This window comes from Oncorhynchus mykiss, chromosome 3, assembly GCF_013265735.2.
Source record: "Oncorhynchus mykiss isolate Arlee chromosome 3, USDA_OmykA_1.1, whole genome shotgun sequence".
NCBI classification, from domain to species: Eukaryota; Metazoa; Chordata; class Actinopteri; order Salmoniformes; family Salmonidae; genus Oncorhynchus; species Oncorhynchus mykiss.
Window position 1 is genome coordinate 76,852,095 of NC_048567.1, and position 20,007 is coordinate 76,872,101.

Genomic DNA, 20,007 nt, shown 5'->3' on the forward strand with positions numbered 1-20,007 from the left:
CTTCCCATTTACACCAGAGATCTGTATATAATGACAAGATGCTCATGTCTCTGCCCTAACAAAGGAAGTCGTTGTCCCAAAGGTGGGAAGGCAGGCGACAAGGTTCAGTTCAAAATAAGCGCATAAACGAATTGGGTGTATTTTGGACAGATTTCATGAGTGAAACCTCTCGCTTCGCCTCTTTCTCCCAAGCCCCTCCCTCAACCACTTACAACAACAAAGATGAGAGATCCCTTTTCCTCGCTGACAAACGGTTTCAACTCGCTATTTGCATTTGAGGTTTGGTCCAACAGAATTGCTCATATGTAACCCGAAACACATTGAGACATTATTTTACTGTAATAGAGGAGAAGTTAACCTTTCGAACCATACCCTGTTTATGTTTCAACTTCTCAAATTTAGAGCAAGAGCAGACACTACTTAAATGGATGTACCAATGAACATTCATTCTGGAAACTGAATGCTCAGTAATGCCTGCTACATTATTAGTGAATGTGCATTACGCATGGTTCTGGTTAAATTTGTAACAAAGAAGGGAATTTTTATAGACAGACTTGAAAGCCAGATCAGTGATAATTGCAACAACAAAAACAGAAGGTATAACTATATTGATAAAAAATAATGTAATTATTAGTAAGTCTTGGTTGTGGAAGGCATATATTCAGCCTAAGTATATTTTCTAAAACTCTATATTCATTAGATTATTGACTGTTTTAAATGTAGTGTATTTGACCTTTAATTGTTCAACAAATATTTTTTAGAGAACATTTTAAATCAAGATGTACAGTTTATCGTGAATCACCCATAAGTTTGAAAAACTGTGCATTTAAATACTGTATCCCTAAAATAATTTATTCTAATATTTCTACTAATGCAAATTTTATTTTAATAACCGTGTTTATACACACGGCATATGTATTTAAATACTGGATTCTTGAAATGGCTCACTCTAATACAGTATGCAGTACCAGTCAACATTTTGGACACACCGATTCATTCAAAGGTTTTTCATTATTTCTTTATCAAGGGATTTTCTTTATTTTTTTACTATTTTCTACACTGTAGAATAATAGTGAAGACATCAAAACTATGAAATAATACACATGGAATCATGCAGTAACCGAAAAATTGTTACACAAATCAAAATATATTTTATATTTGAGATTCTTCAAAGTAGCCACCCTTTGGCATTATTTCAACCAGCTTCACGAGGAATGCTTTTCCAACAGTCTTGTAGGAGTTCCCACATATGCTGAGCACTTGTTAGCTGCTTTTCCTTCACTCTGCTGTCCAACTCATCCCAAACCATCTCAATTGGGTTGAGGTCAGGTGATTGTGGAGGCCAGGTAATTTGATGCAGCACTTCCACTCTCCTTAGTCAAATAGCCATTTCCCAGTTTGGAGGTGTGCACTCTGACATGCAATCTCCATAGACAAACATTGGCAGTATAATGGCCTTAATGAAGAGCTCAGTGACTTTCACCGTGACACTGTTATAGGATGCAACCTGTCCAACAAGTCAGTTCTTCAAATATCTGCCATGCTAGAGCTGCCGCGGTCAACTCAAAGTGCTGTTATTGTGAAGTGGAAATGTCTAGGAGCAACAACTACTCAGCCACAAAGTGGTAGGTCATGCAAGCTCACAGAACGATGCCATTGAGTGCTGAAGCGCGTACTATAGCTCGGTTACATCACTCACTACCGAGTTCCAAACTTTTTCTGGAAGCAACGTCAGCACAAGAACTGTTCGTCAGGAGCTTTATGAAATGGGTTTCCATGGCCGAGCAGCCGCACACAAGACTAAAATCACCATGCGCAATGCCAAGTGTCGGCTGGACTGGTGTAAAGATTGCCTACATTGGACTCTGGTGCAGTGGAAACGCGTTCTCTGGAGTGATGAATCGCGCTTCACCATCTGGCAGTCCGACGGACGAATCGGGTTTTGGTGGATGGCAGAAGAACGCTACCTGCCCCAATGCAGAGTGCCAACTGTAAAGTTTGGTGAAAGTGGAATAATGATCTGTGGCTGTTTTTCATGGTTCGGGCTCGGCCCCTTGGTTCCAGTGAAGGGAAATCTTAATGCAAAGGCATACAATGACATTCTAGACAATTCTGTGCTTCCAACTTGGTGGCAACAGTATGGGGAAGGCCCTTTCCTGTTGCAGCATGACAATGCCCCTGTGCACAAATCGAGGTTCATACAGAAATGATTTATCGATATTGGTGTGGAAGAACTTGACTGGTCTGTTCTGAGCCCTGACCTCAACCCCATCATAACACCTTAGTGATGATTTGGAACTCTGACTGCGAGACAGATGTAATTGCCCAACATCAGTGCCTGACCTCACTAATAATCTTGTGTCTGAATGGAAGCAAGTCTCCACAACAATGTTCCAACATCTAGTGAAAAGCCTTCCCAGAAGAGAGGAGGCTGTTATAGCAGCAATGTTCCAACATCTAGTGGAAAGTCTTCCCAGAAGAGTGGAGGCTGTTATAGCAGCAATGTTCCAACATCTAGTGGAAAACCTTCCCAGAAGAGTAGAGGCTGTTATAGCAGCACTGTTCCAAAATCTAGTGGAAAGTCTTCCCAGAAGAGTAGAGGCTGTTATAGCAGCAATGTTCCAACATCTAGTGGAAAGCCTTCCCAGAAGAGTGGAGGCTGTTATAACAGCAAAGGGGGGACCAACTCCATATTAAAGTCCATGATTTTGCAGTGAGATATTCGATGAGCCGGTGTCCACACACTTTTGGCAATGTAGTGTATATTAACTGGACAGTACCGGACCCAAAATTGAACCTTGTGTAAAGCCACATGTGATATCTATTTTCTCTGAGTTATGTTCACCACGGGTGACAAACTCTCAACCAGTTAAATATATCTAAACACAATTTCGAACTGGCAGAGCCCCACTTGTTTTGAGCCCCACATTTTTTGCAAAAAAACGGACAAAAATCAAGGGTTTCCTGTTTTGCATTAATTAATAAGTGTTACAGATCAGTTTGCAAACAATGTAAAGAAAAAATTATAATAATACATTGAGTCTCCATTTTTGCTTTCTTGAGTAAAGCAGCTCCAAAATGCAGGCGTTTCAGCCTAGCTTAGTGCTTTCTGTGGTGGTGGGGCAGCCAGAGGAAAATACGGAGCGTAGGGGTTGCTAAGGTTCTCTAGTTGCGCCGTGATTGGCTCAGTGTTCTGTCACTCATGGGGACACTACATCTCTGCCAAATTGAAGGATAGTGCTCAGAAATTCAAGCCCCTTGGGTGCTGCCATAGAGTTACATTAAAGTGCCCATCCAAGAAGGCTCAAGGTCATTGGCCACAGATAAAATGATGTCAAATCACGTTATATCTACAGTAGCTTTGATTGGACTGATGTTAATATCATACTTTCAAAATCTTAGCTAGCAGTCATCATCATGAATCAAGTCAACAATCTACCAGCAAATCCTTTTTAATCCTTGTCAAATGAAAATAAATTATTGATACAACGTATCGGTGCTCATCGGTCATTGGACATAAACATTACACGACAAGTTGGAAATCGCAAATTCAACAATTAGTGGTTTGGAAGGCATCAGTGGCTAACTGCAAGCATTGCAAAGTAATCACTAGCCTCCTATTCAGTGGAGTGGGTGTGTGATCCAAATTGAGGGTTTAAGGGTCTCTTTTCCAAGCTTAATATTATAATCATTCAACATTGGCCATGCTGTCAATCATGATTTCTGCCATGATCAAAACAACTGTTGGAACTAGGAAATCTGACTTCAATGAGTTCAAGACAACTGGGAACTTGGGCAAAAAGGAGCTACAACTGGCTAAACAAGTTCCCAGTTGTCTTGAAAACACCATAAATCCAGAAAATGTCAGACTTTGATGACAAAGTATAATGCCAAAATTTGGACACGAAGGAACGCCGTGTCAACTTCCTGTTCAAGTGAGCACAGGACAACAATTTCAGTCCAAAAATGTATTGTATGTTGCTGCATAAACTATGTAATATGCCAGGGAGATATGTTACTGTAGCTAAGAAAGTAATACTACGTGTATGTTGTGTATTAAGCTGTTAGTAGCCCATGTGCCTCACCCTAATAATTTGGTCTATTTTCCCCTCTTAATTTCGCCCACTGTTCTGACTTGATCATGCACATGTAACCTACATTATAAAATGTTTTCGAGAAAGTAAATCATCAAATTTTGTAAGAGCTTTCATTGTCTGCTTATATGCCCCCTATATGTATCCTATGGTTCTGGCTTGGTGTACAGGGAGAATACTGCAAGAACGGCCCATGTTCTGAATTCTGTCGCTGTACATTTCAAAAGTGCTGAACAAATAGTTATATTGACTAGTCCGTCCTAGCTTGCTCATTAATGTCTTAATCGAAATTACGGATTGCCTCTTATCCGCATGTCGTCCCCTTATGCCATAGTTTGTACATCTCAATTGTCAGTAGAAACCACGTTTATTAAAGCAAGTCAGCCATATCAGCTATTTTTTTTTAAAGTTAGTAAATGAGGCTGAATGAACTGTTTCGCTGCCAGACAAGGCTGCGCTGATAGCCAGGTGTAGCAGTGGTAAGATGTTGGGACTGCTGTTGTTGGTCGCCTGCACCCCACTTTTTTTTATTTGCCCCATCAAGATGTACATACTAAAATCGCCACTGAAAACAGATAAATATTAATTCACAAAAAAATGCATGGTTGGCCACCTTGTATTGTGTGAATGAAGGAGTTAGACTATTAGGAATAGACCTCCTGCCTCGTTAAATGCATTGTCAAATTAAAAACGTGCCATTTTCCGTGCCCACTTTTCTGCGCTATCAATGAAAAGATGGTGTGTTAATTATGGGAATGGGTGATGTGTCCTACCTTTTTCAACAGTTTCTTGTTCTCTTTCTTTTTGTCATGTTGGTGGGGAGAAATCTGTAGGAGGTCGTCTTCACAACAGATGAAACTCACTGTGCATCCCATCCAGGCAACTTCAGATCAGAGTCGCGTGGACCCATTCAAAAACGTAATATTTCAGAGCTACGTTTTTCACTCCGCATAGTGAATTCTCACAGGCCCTTTACTGAAGCAGGTAAAACTGCGCTCCTGTGTTCCTGCTAATTTGATGAAATTATTCAAATAGTACGCGATATCGCTAGCACTTTTATAAAACGGTTACGCATTCTATAAACAGGTCACTCTAAATTTCACACTCCATGTCTTGCACCCAATTTTGTTCCCGTTTTCCACTAAACCCCATGCATAATCCCACATCGAACTGTTTTCCCGCTGTTCAGGAAAAGGCAGGCTTGAAAGTGAAGAAAAAAGAAAAAACATGACTATGAGCACTGTGCACTAGTAGTACTAGTAGTACTAGCTACAGCTCGCTCGCTCTTTCTCTCTCTCTCTCTGTCTCTCTCTCTCTCTCTCTCTCTCTCTCTCTTTCTCTCTCTCTCTCTCTCTCTCTCTCTCTCTCTCTCTCTTTCTCTCTCTCTTTCTCTCTCTCTCTCTCTGTGCATCAATGTAACTTCATAACTTTATTTGAATAGATAGACTGTTTGATTGATAGATTACTATGCAAATTAAAAACATGTTAAAATTGGAATTTAAAAACATGTAAAGAATACATTGAAGGCAAAATGCAGACATCCTCCAGGCCATCCTTGGGATGCACATGACCACCAGTCAGCCAAAATCAACATCAACGGCCACATTATGTTCTGCACCTATGACAGTAAGTAGTTGGTTTTGAGCTGATGGCTCTTTCCTGATTTGACAACAGAATCGTGGTCTGCGATTGGTGCATCATGCAGACAGCCAGCAAAGAAAACGTGTATGAATCCAAGATCAGCTAAGTTTTTCTTTGGTTACTTCAACATGGTAGCATGTCTTTCCTCTGATGTATTGTAATATTTAGTGTGTCAACTCTGAAATATGTAATGGGTGATGGGTGTGAAGAAAATGATGTCAGCACGACATTACCTAAATCCAGAACAAATTCGAGAAAGCGCACAGCATTATATAGAGCCCTAATTGCATGGAACTTCCTTCCATCTCATATTGCTCAAAGAAACAGCAAACTTTGTTTAAAAAAAACAGATAAAACAACACCTCGCAGCACAACGCCTCTCCCCGATCGGGCCTAGATAGTTTGTGTGTATGCATTGATATATAGGCTATGTGTGCCTTTAAAAAAAATGTATGTAGTTCTGTCCTTGAGCTGTTCTTGTCTATTAATGTTCTGTACTATGTAATTTGGTATTATGTTTTGTGTTTTGTGTGGACCCCAGGAAGAGTAGCTGCTGTTTTTGCAACAGCTAATGGGGATCCTAATAAAATACCAAAGTCATGACCCCGTAGGCAAATGGTAGGGGTCCCATAGTGCCTTTGGCTGAGGTCACACAATGGACGAAGAGGCACGTGTGTAATGGGCCATGGACACAGTCCCTGTGGAGCTGGAGAACTGCACAGCCAGATGGGGGCTATAGAAGAATGTGTTGGTTTTGAACTTGGGCCTGCACGGCTTTATGAGTCCTCCTTCTCTCACCATCATCTTGCTCTCTCTGCGCAGGACCTGGGGCGTGTTCAGTAGGTAGATTTTGTTTTTGAAACATTATGAAACAGGGAGGTACTACCAGAACTTGACTAATAAGAACACAGATGTTCGCTTTCTGTTGCAAAGCATTCTCCACTGTTCAAAAATCCTTTCATTTTACTGAATGCATTTGTCCTCTGCTAAATGTGCCTTTAGAGAAGGGGTTGTCTAGGAGGATTTTAGTCAACAACACTGCTACTTACATTGAGTGAGGCACCATTTTTAACTACCAAAATCAATGGCAGTGGGTTCTTTTAAACTGTGGCTGACAGGGGTTTTGCAAAGCTTAGAGTAGTTTGAGGGTAACTGGCACCAGTGGCATGTATTCATAAATGCCAAGGGAAGCCAGGCTTCCCCAAATATTTGACCAATAAAAAATAAATAGTAATAAGATTTTTTTGTTGTTGTCTATCTCTCTGTGTTTTCATAATTTTCAGTCAATTTGCAAATGTCTGAATCTCACTGGAGAAATCAACTAAGCGATGGAAACATCTTCCTTCTGTCTCAGTATGTATAGCCCATCTACAGTGCCTTGCGAAAGTATTCGGCCCCATTGAACTTTGCAACCTTTTGCCACATTTCAGGCTTCAAACATAAAGATATAAAACTGTATTTTTTTGTGAAGAATCAACAACAAGTGGGACACAATCATGAAGTGGAACAACATTTATTGGATATTTAAAACTTTTTTAACAAATCAAAAACTGAAATATTGGGCGTGCAAAATTATTCAGCCCCCTTAAGTTAATACTTTGTAGCGCCAACTTTTGCTGCAATTACAGCTGTAAGTCGCTTGGGGTATGTCTCTATCAGTTTTGCACATCGAGAGACTGACATTTTTTCCCATTCCTCCTTGCAAAACAGCTCGAGCTCAGTGAGGTTGGATGGAGAGCATTTGTGAACAGCAGTTTTCTGTTCTTTCCACAGATTCTCGATTGGATTCAGGTTCAGACTTTGACTTGGCCATTCTAACACCTTGATATGTTTATTTTTGAACCATTCCATTGTAGATTTTGCTTTATGTTTTGGATCATTGTCTTGTTGGAAGACAAATCTCCGTCCCAGTCTCAGGTCTTTTGCAGACTCCATCAGGTTTTCTTCCAGAATGGTTCTGGTTCATCAATTTTAACCATCTTCCCTGTCCCTGCTGAAGAAAAGCAGGCCCAAACCATGATGCTGCCACCACCATGTTTGACAGTGGGGATGGTGTGTTCAGCTGTGTTGCTTTTACGCCAAACATAACGTTTTGCATTGTTGCCAAAAAGTTCAATTTTGGTTTCATCTGACCAGAGCACCTTCTTCCACATGTTTGGTGTGTCTCCCAGGTGGCTTGTGGCAAACTTTAAACAACACTTTTTATGGATATCTTTAAGAAATGGCTTTCTTCTTGCCACTCTTCCATAAAGGCCAGATCTGTGCAATATATGACTGATTGTTGTCCTATGGACAGAGTCTCCCACCTCAGCTGTAGATCTCTGCAGTTCATCCAGAGTGATCATGGGCCTCTTGGCTGCATCTCTGATCAGTCTTCTCCTTGTATGAGCTGAAAGTTTAGAGGGACAGCCAGGTCTTGGTAGATTTGCAGTGGTCTGATACTCCTTCCATTTCAATATTATCACTTGCACAGTGCTCCTTGGGATGTTTAAAGCTTGGGAAATATTTTTATATCCAAATCGGGCTTTAAACTTCTTCACAACAATATCTCGGTCCTGCCTGGTGTGTTCCTTGTTCTTCATGATGCTCTCTGCGCTTTTAACGGACCTCTGAGTCTATCACAGTGCAGGTGCATTTATACGGAAAATTGATTACACACAGGTGGATTGTATTTATCATCATTAGTCATTTAGGTCAACATTGGATCATTCAGAGATCCTCACTGAACTTCTGGAGAGAGTTTGCTGCACTGAAAGTAAAGGGGCTGAATAATTTTGCACGCCCAATTTTTCAGTTTTTGATTTGTTAAAAAAGTTTGAAATATCCAATAAATGTCGTTCCACTTCATGATTGTGTCCCACTTGTTGTTGATTCTTCACAAAAAAATACAGTTTTATATCTTTAGGTTTGAAGCCTGAAATGTGGCAAAAGGTCGCAAAGTTCAAGGGGGCCGAATACTTTCGCAAGGCACTGTGTATATAGCCTTGTTGATTTGATGATGTTTAAATTTTTAAGTTGAAATGGCATTGCTCCTGTTGTATTTGTTCTGACTTGCGGTAACTCTGTGGTTCTAAATCAGTAGTTGTGTAGTAAACTGTCGAAAACATGAACTTGCTTGACCATGCTGCAGGTCATGTTAACTGTTTGTTACATGCTAAATTTGCTTTGTGGACTTCACCAGACAGATGTTGGTTTTGTGATAAAACAAATGTGTGCGTAGTTCAATTTATTCTGCCACAGTGTGACTGTCTTTTTGTTGTCACAGCCCTACTGTATATGACGGATGGGTTACAGAGCAAACAATGCAACTATCACAACATTTGTTGTAATATGGATGTTTTACTGGCTTGGCTTGGCTTCCTCAGTGATTTTACCCACGCACCGCTACTGACTTGCACTCCTGGGGTCTGTCACATTGGCAGCAGCGTACTATACTGTTCCTGGAAACTGAGGTTTTTATCAAGATGGCTGCCTATCAGGCGTTGCTGAGCCTGCAGTCAACACACACTTCAGTACAAAGGGTGTCACTGACCCTGAGATTCTCATTCGGGCAAAAGACATTGTTCTCCTCAACTCCTCCATCTTCTCTCCTCCATGACCCGGAAACCGATGTGGTCGAGTACAGTGTCATTTCATTAGTAGGCAAATGAAAGAGGCTGCTCATCTCCTCGATGATCTACTTCGACAGAGGATGCACAAGAGTATCCTAAGGACACGAAACCCGGAAGTGTTTCAAATCTGCCACACCCCCTTTGAATAAGCTGTTGTTTCCTGGAAGGAGAAAAGTGTGCAGCAGGCACACATTTAAAAACCTTACGCTACTTAATATTTTAACAATAAAATGTCTTGCACAACTAGCTACATTTTAAAAAATCCCTTTCCGCATTTATGTTGGGATCCATCCCTGTAAACGTAATTTTCCTGAGGACGTACGAGTGGAGAAGGAGAGTCTCATTTCATACAAGCACATTTGTTTCTACTTTTCCTCTCTTCCTTTCCTCTCCTCGATTGCCTTTGACATTTTTCAAACAGAGGAGAGGACGGAGGATGGAGTATGGCAGAGTTAGCCAAACCATTGGAGAATCTCCCCGTCTGTGAAAGAGTTTATTTGTCCTTACTTTGCTTGCTGTTTTACCAGGTATATAAGCTGTTATATACCACAACTCCTCTTATCTCTACTATATGGGGCTCAAATGGACAGCCAGTCAAGTGAAAGGTGGATGGGCGTGTGTCTTGTTTACCTGCAAATCTGGCTATAAAGTAAGAGTACCAGAGACCCCTTGTTTGTCACATTAGACAGGACCCAGCATTTCAACATATTGTTTTCTCCATGTCACATATCTAGAGCACAGATCCCTGAATGAAGAAAGGACATGTCATGCAAAAACTTTTCAGGCACAAGAAGATTACGAGACTCAGCTCCGACTTAGGTGTCTGTTAGTGGGGAGAGAGTAGTCGTCCCCCTAGATGATTTGGGTCTTCGTAAGGGTTTTTGTGTTTGCTAAAAGCTAACTACTTTCTGCTCTGTTTGTGAAGCTAATGCGTCCTTGCTTGGCCAGTGGAAAGAGTTCAAAAAGACTAACCAGCTGAGTTTGTACCTCCGACTGTGCCCTAAGGCATGGGGGTTTCACAATGAAAATGAAAGATTCTCACAATCGTTATCCTGTTCGCCTGGGGAGGAAACATGCCCAGGAGGCTTTGGCTCGGACCAGTTGATGTGACCATTGTCTCCGGCTGGGTTCAACTTCCATTGGGTGTCAGGGCTGACTTTGTGAGAAAGATTAGGGCTGCTGGGGAAGGGTCTTCCGGGGGAAGTGACCTCGGGAATAGGGTTGTCTGAGGCCGGGAGAGAGCAGCAGCGGTAGTCTGAGTTGATGTGTCATCCCGGCCGAGTGAGGCTCATTACGGTTTCTCTGGCATTGTTCAGAGTCTAGAGTCCAGAACCATTGGTGGCTAATGTGCCTTTTGATGGAGCAGTGTCATAGGGCGGCAGATCACCTGGGGGCCGTCTTCTCCCCCGTAGCGGATTTCCTCCAGGTTTTGGGGAAGGTATTTTACCTCCTGTCCCTGCAGCAGTGATGCATTGCTGACCCCCTGTTTTAAAGATTTCTCAGATGAGCTTAAGGTGACCTGGGATTCCTCTCATTCAGGCAGGCTGGCAAGCTACTCCTGAGGCTAACAAGGGGGATAATGCCAGCACAGTGCTTCAGAATAAACAGTGCCGGTTCTTGGCAGAGCAGCAGAACCAAATGTACCAGGCCGAGGTGGTCACAAGGCTGTAGATGTATGATATTGATTTCCCACAGGAGCTGAATAAGGCAGTAGAGATGGGTTTCAGAGCACTGTAGCTGATTTTTGTGCTGTGTCTGTCCCGGTGTACTATCCTGGTTGTGGGTAAAAGAATGGGGGCGATGATGGTGTCTCAAAGGGGCCCTCCTCCCCAAGCATGTACTGTGGCAACAGTGCTCCCAAGTGGCTCGTTCAATGGGGGCAAGTTACTGTTCGCCGACGTCCCAGAACCCGGTGTGGTGTGGGTCGGGTAGGGTCTTGGATCAGAACGGCCCTGCCACGAAATCACATTGCTTCTACCCAAGGTTCCTCAGTGTTCAAGGTTTCGAGAGTGAGATCACATGTGTTGGTAAGATCGTACAACAGGACGGCGATGGCATACATCAACAGGCAAGGGGTGGGGGTGCAATCTCTCTCACTCCTAAACCTGTCCCGTTATACAGTATGTTCGTATGGAACAGTGCGCTTTTCCAGTCACTCAGGGCGACGTATCTTACAACATTTTCTAAACTTGGGTGCGGTTCTAAGTTCCAGAGGGGGTCCCCTCTATGGAGTGGAGACTGAACCCCTCGGTGGTTGACCAGTTTTGCCTGTTTCGCTAATCCAGTTTGGGATAAGGTGCTTTCCGTCTTTCTCATTGGATTATGGAGGCTATCGCCCGGGTTTATGACAGCAAAGAACAAGGTTTATGACAGCAAAGAACAAGGTTTTCCTAGTTGTGAGAGTGCTCACTCCACTAGGGGTGTGGCGTCTGCTTGGGTATTGTTCAGGAGCATGAAGTTTAGTGATATCTGTGCTGCAGCGAGTTGAATTTATTTGGGTTACCACAGTTCCCTGATTGTTTGAGTCTTGGGCTAACTCGGAAGTGCAAGTGTACACCGTTTCCAGTTTACTGCAAGTTTCCGGTGGGTCTGAGCTTCAGGCTGCCGTTGTTTACCGACTCTGGTTGAGTGTGTGCTTTGCCACATGTGACACAGGTGACTTGGTGAAGAATTTCCTTGTACTAGTTCTGACATTTCAGGCTCGCAAGGTAAGTACTGTTCTTGGAACCGTGGGGTCTATGGACTTCAGCTGCAGTTGCAGCGTTTCAGTCCGCATAGCTGAGTTGCTGCAGGTTCTGGTTTCTATATGGAGCTCTGACATTTCAAGCCTCTTAAGGCTCTGAAAGTCAGGCTTCTCGGGTAAGTATTAGGGAAGAAAGTGGCTGCTGTAACCCCATTTTTTTCAGTTGGTGGAACCTGTGTGTCCTTGAGCTGCCATATGCTTCTTTGTTTGATACCCTCTGAGCTGGCTTGGGGCATTATTGTATCTCCCTATAGTATTTTATACCAAGTGACCGACTGAAAGAAAATGTATGGTTATAAATATACAGTGGGGCAAAAAAGTGCTTAGTCAGCCAACAATTGTGCAAGTTCTCCCACTTAAAAAGATGAGAGAGGCCTCTAATTTTCATCATAGGTACACTTAAACTATGACAGACAAAATGAAAAAACTAAATCCAGAAAATCACATTGTAGGATTTTTAATGAATTTATTTGCAAATGATGGTGGAAAATAAGTATTTGGTCACCTACAAACCCTATTGAGCATCTGTGGGCATCGGAAGGTGGGCAAACGGAAGGTGGGCATCCTCAAACGGAAGGTGGAGGAGTGCAAGACAGCTCGGAGATACAGTGTGGGTATAGCCTACATGATGAGGTTGTTATGGACTAAAGAGCGATATTATTTTTATTTGTCAAACAGAAGCCAATAATCGATCATCTCCAGAATAAGATCCTCAATATTTATTGGAATGGAGCATCAAGCTAAACACTGTGCACTTTCTTTCACCACCCTGCGAAGTTAATTCCAATGTATTTCACCAGTAGCCTAATAAACTGCATGCTTTCTCACACAACATATCATTGCGGGACTACAAGTTTACTTCAATATGGGGTTATTAAAACGTTTCCACCTCCATTTCTCGAATAATTAATTTTACAGACACAAAAAGATCTCACCTTGACTAGCGTATTTTGTTTGGTCAACATTTGGAAAGTTTACCAACTTATTCCATCGGACCTGTCTTTACGTTTCTTATCTGAATTTACTCACAAAAAAAGGTTGGATGAAACCAGGTTAGTGACATAATAATATTACATTTATACAGTAGATGAAAACTCTCTAGATAGATAGTGTGGTCTACAGTTTATCATGAGATAATCTCCCTCAGGCGAGCAATAGCTCAGAGACTTCCTTAGATATCGTGCACCAACTGTTATTTACAAAAATATGTAGTCCTCCGCCCCTTGTCGCTGTTCTATCCTGCCGGTACAGCGTATAACCAGCCAGATGAATGTTGATAGTGCGTCGTTCAGCCACGACTCCGTGAAGCATAAGATGTTACAGTTTTGAATGTCCCGTTGGTAGTTTAATCTTCTGCATAAGTCATCTATTTTATTCTCCAAATTTGCATGTGTGCTAGCAGAATGGAAGGAAGTGGAGGTTTCAGAAGGCAGCCCACCCTCTAGACCCTCCTCTTAATGCAAATCACGGGGATCTGGACCTGTTCCCAAGAAAGCAGTATATCATTGGCGTCGGGCTCTTCAGACTCGTTAAAGGAAAAACAGGATTCTGCCAGTCCGTGGTGGGTAATCGCAGACCTGATGTACAGAAGTTATTTTCGGTCAGTCATAAGAGACGGTAGCGGCAACATTATGTACAAAATAAGTTACAAACAACGCAAATAAAAAAACAAAAAAACACAATCAGTTGGGAACACGTAAAACGTCAGTCGCTATCACCTTGTTCACGTCCAGCACCACACTCACACTGTTCTGGAACTCATACGTCTCCTCACCCATTGTTACAAAGTGGCAGAGTTGCCTTTTGGCTGAAGATATTAATGATCAGATCATCGTCTTGACAAATATAAAATATTCCCGGCTTTTCTCAATGTTTTTTAGGCATTGACAACATTCAGAACACCATTATTTGAGTTGCTGGATACAGTGATACAATTTAATATAAAATAAACTATGTTTTTGAATGTGTGTGTCTCATTTCTGAGTACAATAGCATTGTATCTGTATCTTTGTAAGGGGGACACAAATACGTCACACGTCTCTTCACAAGTAAAAGTTGGAAGATTCAGTTTTATTTCGTACAGATTAGGCCTTGACATTAATGTTTATACTTAGCAAGCATTAAAGTATCACATGAAAAACTATATTTTGATTAATATAATGGGAAAAAAACTAATGGGATAGTGTCAAACATGTTGCAATATACTAAAAGACAATGCACATCAAAAACAAAAACAAATAGAAGCAAAGCTAGCTATGTGACAAAATATTGAATCCTCACTACTGAAACCTTACAGGCTAATAGAGGTGTTCCTAGACCTTTGACTGACCGTGCTGTGGGCCGAGCCCCTGCGGTAAGCGGCCAGCACCCTCTTGCTGATCAGCCCATGCTTGTGGAGCATCAGCAGGAGCTGGTTCCGGAACTTCTGCCCGATGAAGGCGTACAGCACGGGGTTGACTGCGCAGTGCGTGAACGCTATCCCCTTGGTCACGTACAGCGCCACACTCACACTGTTCCGGAACTCACATGTCTCCTCGCCCAGCAAGCCGCCTCGCATCAATGTGTCTACCAGCACGCTGACATTGCACGGCAGCCAACATAACACGAATGCCAACACCACGGCCAGGATGACGCGCATGGCCTTGTGTTTATGGACGGCGTTGCGCATGCCACGGAACATCGTCGTCGCCGTGCAGCTGTAACAGACGACCATGACTGCCAGCGGCAGGAAGAATCCCAGTGTGTGGCGAAGCACCCGCACAAAAACCAGCCACTGGTTGCTGCTCGACGCAGTCAGGTTCTCGTAGCAGATGGTCTGGTCGCTGAGATCCTCCAGTTGGATAGCTTCCCGCTGGAGCACCACAGGCAATGAGAGAAGCCCTGCCCCCAGCCACACGGCTCCACAAACTTTCCCCACCAGGTGGCGACGTTGAGTCAGCGCCTGCGTGGTCTTCACGATAGCCAGGTAGCGGTCCACGCTAATGCACGCTAACAGGAAGACCCCACTATAAAAGGAAGCATCCTGGAGGCCAGACAGGAGCTTACAAAGGAAGGTACCAAAGATCCAGTGAGAGTAGACGTAGACGGCCCAGAAGGGGAGGGTCAGGGAGAAGAGGAGGTCGGCCATGGCTAGGTGCATCAGGTAGATGTCTGTGGTGGTCCGGCTCCTGGCCAAGCAGCACATCACGTAGATGACCACACTGTTGCCCAGCACACTTAGGACAAACACAATGATGTATGTGACCATCAGACCAACACTGCTCAAGCCCAAGATAGACACACTACAGGGGGCTGCCTTGAGCTCGTCTATGGGAGGATAGGTGAAGTTGAAGATGTCGGAGTAGAGTGCATCATTATAGTCAATTTCTTGCATTTCCATGAGCTGCATGAAAGAAAAAAACAGTGCATTGATATTAAGATGTCTCCATCAACTAACTAAGTTGTAAATGTGTAGCAACTAAACACCATGAGGGGTATCAGTGGATCAACTAAACATCCTGAGTGGTATCAGTGTAACAACTAAACACCCTGAGTGGTATCAGTGGAACAACTAAACACCCTGAGTGGTATCAGTGTAACAACTAAACACCCTGAGGGGTATCAGTGTAGTGACTAAACTCCCTGAGTGGTATCAGTGGAACAACTAAACACCCTGAGGGGTATCAGTGTAGTGACTAAACTCCCTGAGTGGTATCAGTGGAACAACTAAACACCCTGAGTGGTATCAGTGGAACAACTAAACACCCTGAGGGGTATCAGTGGAACAACTAAACACCCTGAGTGGTATCAGTGGAACAACTAAACACCCTGACTGGTATCAGTGGAACAACTAAACACCCTGAGGGGTATCAGTGGATCAACTAAACACCCTGAGTGGTATCAGTGGAACAACTAAACACCCTGAGGGGTATCAGTGGAACAACTAAACACCCTGAGTGGTATCAGTGGAACAACTAAACACCCTGAGTGGTATCAGTGGAACAACTAAACACCCTGAGTGGTATCAGTGGAACAACTAAACACCCTGACTGGTATCAGTGGAACAACTAAACACCCTGAGTGGTATAAGTGTAACAACTAAACACCCTGAGTGGTATCAGTGGAACAACTAAACACCCTGAGGGGTATCAGTGGAACAAATAAACACCCTGAGGGGTATCAGTGGAACAACTAAACACCCTGAGGGGTATCAGTGGAACAACTAAACACCCTGAGGGGTATCAGTGGAACAAATAAACACCCTGAGTGGTATCAGTAAAACAACTAAACACCCTGAGTGTTTTCAGTGGAACAACTAAACAATGTTACATTGAACTGGGTGAATGGAATATGAATGACAATCATCCAATATTCTCATATAGAAATTTGTCCATGCTCATAAAAAACTCATCGTCTTCCCTCAACTTAAACGGCACCGACCGCCTCTGGTCCCTGTGTATTATAATATTTTGTGTTTAGCTATGTAGTTACTGTGTTACATGTTTTTTTAGTTGCACAAATTGTGCAATAATGTTTGTTTTTTTGTGTTGAATGTACAACTCTACATTTGGCAAAACCACAAGTGAAAAATATTCTATACAATGCATGTCTGGTTGAAATGAAGTTGTAGCCTGACAGATCAGTTTAATAACTGGTAAGTCACATCCATACCTGGCTTTACATGTCCACTTGACAGCTTAGAAAAGCAGCCGAAAATGTTAGAAGCACGGAGGAGTGTCTGTCTCGGAGTCTCAGCACTTCTGAACTGAAATTAAATTATTTTCAAGTTTGTTTCTCTAACACTAGACTGAAGTCCTCTAGTTCCTCCACAGTTTGACATCAACAGATCAACGTTTACTACACTAGAGAAACTTAGGGAAGTAGACAGAACCACATAAGGTTTGAGACAAGCTACAGAGATGATGACAGAGTTCCACAGAGTAGGGGACAGCCTGTTTTATTTCCCCTTATTCAATACAGTATGTATAATGTATATTTGAATATACAGTGTGAGAGAATCTCCCAGAGCTGAAAAACATCTACTGATGACGAGGGTGCAGATCTCTAAATTGTGGTAGCAGAGTTTGGTGGTGTGTGTGTGTGTGTGTGTGTGTGTGCTCTCTCAAGCAGCTTCAAGAGGTAGTCACCTGGAATGCATTTCAATTGACATGTTGTACACCCAATCAACTAAACACCCTGAGTGGTGTCAGTGGATCAACTAAACACCCTGCGTGGTATCAGTGGAACAACTAAACATCCTGAGTGGTATCAGTGGAACAACTAAACACCCTGAGGGGTATCAGTGGAACAACTAAACACCCTGAGGGGTATCAGTGGAACAACTAAACACCCTGAGTGGTATCAGTGGAACAACTAAACACCCTGAGTGGTATCAGTGGAACAACTAAACACCCTGAGTGGTATCAGTGGATCAACTAAACACCCTGAGGGTCACGACCGTCGTATGAATAATTAGACCAAGGCGCAGCGTGACTGTGTGTGTATTGGGAACCATACACACACACCAACATAGAAATATAATACCTAGAAAACCCCCTAGTCACGCCCTGACCCAAAACACCATAGAGAACCCAGAGGGCTCTCTATGGTCAGGGCGTGACAGTACCCCCCCCCCCCCCCCCCAAAAAGGTGTGGACTCTGACCGCAAAACCTGAAACTAGATGGGGAGGGTTAGGGTGGGCAACTAGCGTCGGTGGCGGCTCCGGTGCGGAACGTAGCACCCGCCCAGACCGCGGATCCTGCCATGAAGCCGGGCTGAACACCGTGCCCCGGACTGGGCACCGGCGCAGAGGAAGGCTCCGGCCATGGCACCAGCGCAGGAAGCTCCGGTCCATCGATCGTCACAGGGGACCTCCGGGCCGTGGACCGTCACAGGGGAGCTCCGGGCCGTGGACCGTCGCTGGAGTCTCTGGAACGAGAACCGTCGCCGGAAGCTCTGGACTGAGAACCGTCGCCGGAAGCTCTGGACTGAGAACTGTCTCTGGAAGCTCTGGACTGAGAACCGTCGCTGGAAGCTCTGGACTGAGAACCGTCGCCGGAAGCTCTGGACTGAGAACCGTCACCGGAAGCTCTGGACTGAGAACCGTCTCTGGAAGCTCTGGACTGAGAACCGTCGCCGGACGCTCTGGACTGAGAACCGTCGCCGGAAGCTCTGGACTGAGAACCGTCTCTGGAAGCTCTGGACTGTGAACCGTCTCTGGAAGCTCTGGACTGTGAACCGTCTCTGGAAGCTCTGGACTGAGAACCGTCTCTGGAAGCTCTGGACTGTGAACCGTCTCTGGAAGCTCTGGACTGAGAACCGTCTCTGGAAGCTCTGGACTGTGAACCGTCTCTGGAAGCTCTGGACTGTGAACCGTCTCTGGAAGCTCTGGACCGAGAACCGTCGCTGGAAGCTCTGGACTGTGAACCGTCGCCGGAGACTCCGGACTGTACACACGCACTGGTGGACGAGTGCAGGGAGCCGGCACAGGTTGCACCGGACTGATGACAGTGGTATTAGTGGAACATTCATTCAACAAACATTCTGACCTGTACCAAATATACCACAGTATGTTGCTGAGGGGAAGACGGCTCATAATAATGACTGGAATGGAGTAAATATACTGGCATCAAGAACATGGAAACCATGTGTTTGATGTGTTGGATACCATCCCATGTATTCTCTTCCAGCCGTTACTATGAACCCATCCTCCCCAACTAAGATGCCACCAGAAAAATATATATATTCACATATACACACACTTTTTGGTACACCCCACTAAACATCCCTGTAAGTGTGTAATGCACACAATGGGAGACAGAGAGCTGGTTTCAAGCGCAGGGCGCAGCAGGTGTTTATTGTAAAGGACCACAGGAGGAGGCAGGTAGCTGGGTCCTGGGGCAGGCAGAAGGTCATACACAGGGGGTCCAAAAAGGCTAGTAACGTCGTCTGGGAGATCAGGCAATAGGTTGATAACAGGAAATCCGATAGGCTAAAGTACAGGCAGGGAATAGGCAAAAGGCATCGTTAGTGAGGCAGGCAAAAACTGTCATACACGGGAGGTGTCAATTACAGGGATAAACAGAGCTCAGATTAGAAGTGTGTCACAAAACAAACAATACCTCACAATAATGGCGTGCAAAAAAAGTGAACTAAATAGTGTGTGTAAATGACATACAGGTGTGTGCACAGGTGATCAGAATTCAGGTGATTGGGATCTGGAGAGTGAGCTGCATTCAGGGGATCTACGTGTTTGAGAGTGTGAGCTGGAAAGTGAGGCTGGAAAGTGAGGTGCGTTCAGGGAATCTATGTCTTTGAGAGTGTGAGCTAGAAAGTGAGCTGCGTTCAGTGGATCTAGGTGTTTGAGAGTGTGAGCTGGAAAGTGGGCTGGAAAGTGAGCTGTGTTCAGGGGATCTATGTGTTTGAGAGTGTGAGCTGGAAAGTGAGGCTGGAAAGTGAGGTGCGTTCAGGGAATCTATGTCTTTGAGAGTGTGAGCTAGAAAGTGAGCTGCGTTCAGTGGATCTAGGTGTTTGAGAGTGTGAGCTGGAAAGTGGGCTGGAAAGTGAGCTGCGTTCAGGGGATCTACATGTTTGAGAGTGGGAGCTGGAAGTAGATGTTACACAGTGGAGGCTCATCTGTGAATTTTATAAGTATAAATATAGTGTCATTTTGACATAAAACTATACTAAATATACTCACGTCACGAAATCATTTATTAAAACACACTGTTTTGCAATGGTCTACAGTAGCCTCAACAGCACTCTCTGAGGTAGCACCATGGTGTAGCTGGAGGGTGGAGAAGCTAGTTTCCATCCTTTTCTGGTATGCACTGACTTCAGTACAAAACCTAGGAGGCTCATGGTTCTCACCCCCTTCTATAGTCTTACACAGTAATTATGACAACTTACGGAGGATGTCCTCCAGCCTATCAGAGTTCT

The 20,007-nt window shown here is 43.8% G+C and overlaps 2 protein-coding genes across 2 annotated transcripts in view; both read right to left on the reverse strand.

The window, feature by feature from the left end:
• Positions 1-5,369, reverse strand: part of LOC110520604 (tensin-1) — a 337,260-nt gene extending 331,891 nt beyond the window's left edge. Inside the window, 1 exon segment of the mRNA XM_036975231.1 lies at positions 4,868-5,369. Within this exon segment, the coding sequence (XP_036831126.1) occupies positions 4,868-4,969 (102 nt within the window). The 5' untranslated portion in view covers positions 4,970-5,369.
• An 8,766-nt stretch (positions 5,370-14,135) lies between these two features.
• LOC110520605 (C-X-C chemokine receptor type 1) lies at positions 14,136-16,906 on the reverse strand. Its single transcript, XM_021598002.2, has 2 exons — positions 16,740-16,906; positions 14,136-15,471 (listed from the first exon to the last, which is right to left on the reverse strand). Exon 2 carries the CDS (start codon positions 15,466-15,468, stop codon positions 14,380-14,382), a length of 1,089 nt encoding a protein of 362 aa, XP_021453677.2. The 5' UTR covers positions 15,469-15,471; positions 16,740-16,906; the 3' UTR covers positions 14,136-14,379.
• Positions 16,907-20,007: the final 3,101 nt, after the last annotated feature.

What these genes read in the sequence shown, in the direction of transcription:
- LOC110520605 (XM_021598002.2), bottom strand. Translation starts at nt 15,468, where the DNA reads ATGGAAATGCAAGAAATTGACTATAATGATGCACTCTACTCCGACATC.